General features: G+C 44.2%; 1 protein-coding gene across 1 annotated transcript in view; it reads right to left on the bottom strand.

The window, feature by feature from the left end:
• Positions 1-1,830: 1,830 nt before the first annotated feature.
• LOC134356376 (vacuolar protein sorting-associated protein 4A) overlaps positions 1,831-8,435 on the bottom strand; it is a 107,415-nt gene continuing 100,810 nt past the window's right edge. The window contains exon 11 of the mRNA XM_063067298.1: positions 1,831-2,291. Within this exon, the coding sequence (XP_062923368.1) occupies positions 2,190-2,291 (102 nt within the window). The 3' untranslated portion in view covers positions 1,831-2,189. The remainder of the gene's footprint in view (positions 2,292-8,435) is intronic.

Genomic DNA, 8,435 nt, shown 5'->3' with positions numbered 1-8,435 from the left:
TTCTGGTTGGCTGACGGTTACCAGTGGTGTTCCACAGGGGTCCATGTTGGGGCCACTTCTTTTTACGTTGTACATCAACAATTTGGATTATGGAATTAGATGGCTTTGTGGCTAAGTTTGCTGACGATACGAAGATAGGTGGAGGGGCCGGTAGTGCTGAGGAAACAGAGCGACTTGGATAGATTGGGAGAATGGGCAAAGAAGTGGCAAATGAAATACAATGTTGGAAAGTGTATGGTTATGCACTTTGGTAGAAGGAATAAATGGGCAGACTATTATTTAAGTGGGGAGAGAATTCAAAGTTCTGAGATGCAACGGAACTTGGGAGTCCTCTCGCAGGATATCCTTAAGGTTAACCTCCAGGTTGAGTCGGTGGTGAAGAAGGCGAATGTAATGTTGGCATTCATTTCTAGAGGAATAGAGTATAGGAGCAGGGATGTGATGTTGTGGCTCTATAAGGCACTAGCAAGACCTCACTTGGAGTACCGTGTGCGGTTTTGGGCTTCTTATTTAAGAAAGGATGTGCTGATGTTGGAGAGGGTTCAGAGAAGATTCACTAGAATGATTCCGGGAATGAGAGGGTTAACATATGATGAACATTTGACCACTGTTGGACTGTACTCCTTGGAGTTTAGAAGAATGAGGGGGGACCTCATAGAAACATTTCGAATGTTGAAAGGCATGGACAGAGTGGATGCGGCAAAGCTGTTTCCCGTGTGGGTGAGTCTAGTACGAAAAAGAGCACGACTTGAGGATTGAAGGGTGCCCATTCAGAACAGAGATGCAAAGAAATTTTTTCAGCCAGAGGGTGGGGTGAATCTATGGAATTTGTTGCCACGGGCAGCAGTGGAGGCCAAATCATTGGGTGTATTTAAGGCAGAGATTGATAGGTATATGAATAGCCAGGGCATCAAGGGTTATGGTGAGAAGGTAGGGGAGTGGGACTAAATGAGAGAATGGACCAGCTCATGATAAAATGGCGGAGCAGACTCGCTGGGCTGAATGGCTGACTTCTGCTCCTTTGTCTTATGGTCTTATTTAGCTTGTTTTTCTTATGAAAGTGGACTGGAATTTTCAGCCTTGGGCGCTTTGCACATTTTAATTGCCATAAAATTAATCTTCTATGAATGCCATATACATTCAGATAAAAAGTCATCAATTTTGTCATTTTCTCATTTATCACTATTGACTCTTAATTGGATGTACATTCTTGGCTGTGAGTTTGGTTATCGTTACCCGTTTTGCTATTTAGTGTTTTGAATCTTTGGAATTCTCAACCCTGGAGAGGTGTAAATGTTGTTGACTATCCTCAAATGTAAAACCAGATTTCTGGAGACAAGGATGTCAGAGATCTTCAAAAGGGATGCAGATGAAGTTGTTTTATATGTACACTGTTGAAACCTATTCAGCTGTTATGAACAAAAACCCTAGCTCTTTCAATTTTCTGTGTAACTGACATCTCTCATCTGATATCATTTCTGTAAATCGCCAAATACTTGTAACCTTGCTGAAGTAGTTAGCAGAAGTGAACATAACTCACCAGCTGATTAACTAATAATATATAAAACTTAATCAGACACCCAGGCAGGTTGGAGGAGACCCTGGACTCCTCCAGATATCGGTGAAATATTCTTACAATTGCGCTGAAATAAATTCAATCTTCCTGGAGTTGTCTGACCCAGGTTCAATATATCCTTGTTGTTTCTTCACCTGGAACTCTTCCTCAATGAGGAACTGTCTGTCGAAGAATAACTATTAATACCTGGCCTCCAGACTCCCTGTAACTGGCTGGTGGAAAAACAAAGGGAGCAGGAAAAAAATCTGTCATCCCCAAACTGAATAGGGAGTAGCAAGAAATGATTTTATTTTAAGGCTCTCAATCATTTAATAAAAGTAAATTTCTGAACCTTTACAGAATTGGGAAAGGTCAGTACAAAGGGCGTTTTTCGAACTTTATGATAGTGCATGCAGGGACTTTGCTGCCAGAACCCAATCAACGGCACTGTGTCTTCAGCAGAACAAACACGGCAGCTAGTGAAATGGCAGCAACGGTGAGACTCCCTCCCCCTCCCCCTCCCACCCCCCAATCTTGTGGCAATTGCACCTGAAGCTACTTTCACTCTCAGGCAGACAATTCTGCTTGCTTTCATCGATGGGAATCAACTGGAAGATTCAGTTTAAGTGAAGATTCAGCCTTCCTGCCCAAAATCTTCTGTAAATTTCTTCACCTTGTGAAGGTCCTCAGCATTGACAGTAGGTCGAGTGGTTGCCAGTGAACGGAGCATGTCAGCCTGAGCAAGGAAGTCAGAAAATGCAGGGGTTAGAACCCAGGCTGAGATCAAACTGCAGAGAAAGCTCGATATTCAGATGAATTGTCATTGAAATGTACCGCACAGAAACAGGTCCTTCGGCCCATCTAGTCTTGTGCTGAACCATTCAAACTGCTCTGGGACCATACCTCTCCATACATCATCTACCCAAAACTTCTCTTAAATGTTGAAATCATGCTCACATGCACCACTTGCGCTAGCAGCTCATTCCATACTCTCATGAGTGAAGACTTTCCCCTCATGTCCCTCTAAACTCACCTTTCATCCTTAACCCATGACCTCTAGTTGTAGTCCCACCCAAACTCAGTGGAAAAAGCCTGCTTACGTTTTACTCTGTCTATACCCTTCATAATTCTGTATCCTATCAATCTACATTCCAAAGAATAAATTCTTAACCTATTTGATGATGAGACATCTGCAAATGCTGGAAATCCAGTGCAACACACAAAACGCTGGAAGAACTCAGGTCAGTCGATGTTTTGGGCTGAGATTCTTCATCAGGACTGAGTTCCTCCTAATCTATTCAATCTTTCCTTATAAATCAAGTCCTCCAGTTGCAACAACATCCTTGTAAATGTTCTCAGTACCCTTTCAACCTTATTTATATCTTTCCTGTAGGTAGGTGACCAAAACTACACACAATACTCTAAATTAGGCCTTACCAATGTCTTATACAACTTCAATGTCATATCCAATCTCCAGTACTCAATAGTTTGATAATGAAGGCCTTTCTTTATGACCCATTCACCTGTGATGCCACTTTGAATGAATTTTGGTCCTGTATTCCCAGACCCCTTTGTTCTACCACACTCCTCAGTGCCCTACCAAAGTGCAATACCTTGTGCTTGTCTGCATTAAATTCCAGCTGATGCAGATCCCCCTGCAAGCCATGATAGTTTTCCTCACTGTCCACTACACCCCCAGTCTTGGTGTCATCTGTAAATCTGCTGATTCAGTTTACCACATTATCATCCAGATTGTCGATATAGATGACAATCATCAGTAGACCCAGCACTGATCCCTGCAGCAATTAACTAGTCACAGGCCTCCAATCAGAGAGGCAACTATTTACTACCACTCTCTGGCTTCTCATACAAAGCCAATGTCTAATCCAATTTACTACCACCCTTGAACTCTTGAGTGACTTAACCTTCTTGACCAGCCAATCATGTGGGAAATTGTCAAATTCCTAACTAAAATCAGCATCCACTGCCTCGCCTTATTCAACTTTTCTGGTAACTTCCTCAAAAAATTCAGTAAGATTGGCTTCGTGCATGGTAGATTATGTGTAGCCAATGCTGACCATCCTTAATCAGTCCATATCTAACCAAACACCTATATATCTGCTCCCCCAGAATGTCTGACTTACACTCCACAATTAGTAACTACAGGCTTTGTGCCAATTATAAGCCCCAGGCCCTGACTGGCACCAGAAGCCTCAGCAGGAAGTCGGTCAGGCCAGAGCAGGTAGGGTGAGGAAACCTCCAAGCCCCAGAACAGAATGCCCTAGATATCAGGCAAGTGTCAACTGAAGGGGCCTCTGACCAGGGGACATTTTGACCCAAAGCTGATGGGAAAGTTGAAGTAAATAAAGAAACATGCTCAGTTGGTAAAAACAGGCAGGGAGCCAGGATGGCTTGACACAAGGCAAATGAACTCAGGGCATGGCTAGATACATGGGACTGGAATATTACAACTCTTACAGAATCAGCTGAGATGGGCAGGACTGGCAGTCCAATGTTCTGGGGTATAGATGCTCCTGGCGTGACAGAGGTGAAGGCAGGAGAGGAGGGGAAATAGCTTTTCATTTGAGAGAATATACTGAATACTGAAAATATTAGTGGGGAGGGGGCATTATCCAGCAAGGCCATATGGGTAGAAATAGGAATGATGGGATTATAGTGGAATTCGAGGAGCAAATATGTTGGGAGACCACAGATAGCAACAGGAATAACAGAATTTTATCTTCCCTAATATTAACTGGGACTGCCACAATGCTAAGGGTTAAGGCAGAATTTGTTCAGCTCCACAGGAATAATAGGGTTTTAACTTCCCTAATATTAACTGGGACTGCCACAGTACTAAGGGATTAGATAAGGCAGTATTTGTTGAGTGCTCAGGAAGGTTTTTTTTCCAGGCAATGGGTCTACTAGAGGGGTTAAAGTTCGACCTCCTCTTGAGAAATGAGGCAGGGCAATTGATTGAAGTGTCAGTGGTGAAGGGGCACTTTGGGATGATTGGCCATATTATTAGTTATGGAAAACGGACAAACCCACGTCGTTGACAGTCCGAAACTGGACAAGCCTGATGTTGAGCTGCAACCTGCAAAGGGTGATTTGGACAGACGGTTACCTGGCAAAAAGGACATCTGGCAAGTAGGAGGTGTTTAAAAGGGACATGTGGAGAGTTTAGGGTCAACATGATCCTGTTATAGTGAAGGGCAAGGCTGGCAAGTACTGGGGAACCCTGGTGTATTTGGGGCTCTGGTCAGGAAAAAGGTGCAAAATGTAAGGTATAGGCATCTGGAACCAAGCAAGTCTCTTGAGAATAGGGGATGCCAAATACACTTAAGGAAATCAGGAAGCAAGAGGGGACATGAAGTGCCCTTGGCAAAGGAAAATCCCGCATCCATTACATTCCTCAAGCAACTCTTTTGATCCCAGCTACACTCATAAGTACAACCAAGAGAAAATCTGCAGATGCTGGAAGTCTTGAGTAACACGTACAGAATGCTGGAGGAACTCAGCAGGCCAGGCAGCATCTATGGAAAAAAAGTACAGTCGACGTTTCGGTTGGACGTTCCAAGGGTTTCAGCCGGAAACGTTGACTGTACTTTTTTCCATAGATGCTGCCTGGCCTGCTGAGTTCCTTCAGCACTTTGTCTGTGTACCTCTATAAGTACATATGGACGCCATGGCAGCTTAGCAGTTAGCGCAACACTATTACAGCTTGGGGCCATAAGACCATTAGAGAAAGGAGCAGAAGTCGGCCATTCAGCCCATCGAGTCTGCTGTGCCATTTTATCATGAGCTGATCCATTCTCCCATTTAGTCTCACTCCCCCGCCTTCTCACCATAACCTTTGATGCCCTGGCTACTCAGATACCTATCAATCTCCGCCTTAAATACACCCAATGACTTGGCCTCCACTGCCGCCCGTAGCAACAAATTCCATAGATTCACCACCCTCTGGCTAAAAAAAATTCTTCGCATCTGTTCTGTATGGGCGCCCTTCAATCCTTAAGTCATGCCCTCTCATACTAGACTCCCCCACCACGGGAAACAATTTTGCCACATCCACTCTGTCCATGCCTTTCAATATTTGAAATGTTTCTATGAGGTCCCCACTCATTCTTCTAAACTCCAAGGAATACAGTCCAACAGCGGACAACGTTCCTCATGTTAACCCTCTCATTCCCAGAATCATTCTAGTGAATCTTCTCTGAACCCTCTCCAACGTCTGCACATCCTTTCTTAAATAAGGAGCCCAAAACTGCCCATAGTACTCCAAGTGAGATCTTACCAGTGCTTTATAGAGCATCAACATCACATCCCTGCTCCTATACTCTATTCCAGCGGTCCTCAACCACCGGGCCGCCCAGACCGCTACCGGGCCGCGAGGAAACGATATGATTTTGCAATAGTAGTCAGCTGCACCTTTCCTCATTGCCTGTCACGCCCACTGTTGAGCTTGAACGCACGCGAGGTCATTACGCCCGCGTCATCCATGTCAGCGCGGGAAGGAGATCAACTCCTCGAGCTTGCAAATGACGACGGGCTGAAAAGTATGTTTGATATAATATCTCTGCCGGCATTCTGGATCAAAGTCAAGGCTAAATATCCTGAGACAGACACGAAAGCACTGAAAACGTTGCTTTCATTTCCAACATTTTTCTGCCAAGTGCAGTTTTCTGCAATGACTGCAACGAAAACTAAACTGCGGAATAGACTGGACATAAGGAACCCCCTTCGAGTATCGCTGTCTCCCATCACCCCTCGATGGGACCATCTTGTTGCAGGAAAACAAGCCCAAGGCTCCCACTGATTCAGTGATTTTGGTGTGTTGCTATGATTTTATATGTTCATATGGGGAATATATGCGCTGTGTTTTTAATATCCAAACGTTACTTAAAATGTTATGATGCTATTGACTTATATAACCATATAACAATTACAGCACGGAAACAGGCCATCTCGGTCCTTTGAGTCCGTGCCGAACGCTACTCTCACCTAGTCCCACCGACCTGCACTCAGCCCATAACCCTCCATTCTTTTCCTGTCCATATACCTGTCCCAATTTTTCTTTAAATGACAATATCGAACCTGCCTCTACCACTTCTACTGGAAGTTCGTTCAACACTTACTTCAAGCTCCCCTGTCCTCCCCTGATAATTGACTTATCGCTATATTCATGCGAGGAAAATATCGCTGTGTGTTTAATATTAAATTCGTTAGATAAATCATTTTAGAAACGAAATTGAGTGTATTAGCCACTTATCACTGATATTCTGGTCATGATTAACCCCTCCCCCCCAAACAGAATCGCCAAAAACAATTTGCAGAAAAAAATCGTCTGGTACACGCATGCGCACTAGTGCCCGCGCACGGCTTCATGGTCATTGTAGTCTTTCTCTGGGTAAACCCAACGTATTTGACTGCTACACTTGTCCGTTGGCAACCCTACCCCCCCCCACCCCCGGGTCAGCCAGTCCGCAAGAATGTTGTCAATATTAAACCGGTCCGCAGTGCAAAAAAGGTTGGGGACCCCTGCTCTATTCTTCTAGAAATGAATGCCAACATTGCATTCGTCTTCTTCATCACCGGCTCAAGCTGGAGGTTAACCTTAAGGGTGTCCTGCACGAGGTCTCCCAAGTCCCGCTGCATCTCAGAACTTTGAATTCTTTCCCCATTTAAATAATAGTCTACCTGTTTACTTCTTCTGCCAAAGTGCATAACCATACACTTTCCAACATTGTATTTCATTTGCCACTTCTTTGCCCATTCTTCCAATCTATCCAAGTCTCTCTGCAGACCCTCCGTTTCCTCAGCACTACCGGCCCCTCCACCTATCTTTGTATCATCAGCAAACTTAGCCACAAAGCCATCTATTCCATAATCCAAATCGTTGATGTACAACGTAAAAAGAAGCAGCCCCAACACAGACCCCTGTGGAGCACCACTGGTAACCGGCAGCCAACCAGAATAGGATCCCTTTATTCCCACTCTCTGTTTCCTGCCAATCAGCACTCTATCCATGTATGTAACTTTCCCATAATTCCATGGGCTCTCATCTTGTTAAGTAGCCTCATGTGTGGCACCTTGTCAAAGGCCTTCTGAAAATCCAAATACACAACATCCACTGCATCTCCCTTGTCGAGCCTACTTGTAATTTCCTCAAAAAATTGCAATAGGTTTGTCAGGCAGGATCTTCCTTCAAGGAAACCATCCTGTGTTCTGCCTATTTTGTCATATGCGTCCAGGTACTCCATAACTTCATCCTTGACAATTGACTCCCAACAACTTCCCAACCACCGATGTCAAGCTAACAGGTCTATAATTTCCTTTTTGCTTCCTTGCCCCCTTCTTAAATAGCGGAGTGAGATTCGCGATCTTCCAGTACTCCGGAACCATGCCAGAATCTATCGACTTTTGAAATATCAATCCTAATGCCTCCGCAATCTCCACAGCTACTTCCTTCAGAATACAAGGGTGCATTCCATCTGGTCCGGCAGATTTATCACCCTTAGACTATTCAGCTTCCTGAGTACTTTCTCCGTCATAATCATGACTGCTTACACTTCTCTTCCCTGCCACCCTTGAGTGTCCGGTATACTGCTGATGTCTTCCTCAGTGAAGACTGATGCAAAATACTCGTTCAGTTCCTCCGCCATCTCATCTCCCATTACAATTTCTCCAGCATCATTTTCTATCGATCCTATATCTACTCTCACCTGTCTTTTACTCCTTATATACTTGAAAAAGCTTTTAGTATCCTCTTTGATCTCATTTGCTAGCTTCCTTTCATAGTTCATCTTTTCCCTCTTAATGACCTTCGTAGTTTCCTTTTGTAAGCTTTTAAAAGCCTCCCAATCCTCTGTCTTCCCAC

Source organism: Mobula hypostoma, chromosome 14 (assembly GCF_963921235.1).
Source record: "Mobula hypostoma chromosome 14, sMobHyp1.1, whole genome shotgun sequence".
Taxonomy (NCBI): domain Eukaryota; kingdom Metazoa; phylum Chordata; class Chondrichthyes; order Myliobatiformes; family Myliobatidae; genus Mobula; species Mobula hypostoma.
The sequence above is the reverse complement of the archived record's forward strand: the minus strand, read 5'-3'. Positions and strand labels throughout refer to the sequence as shown.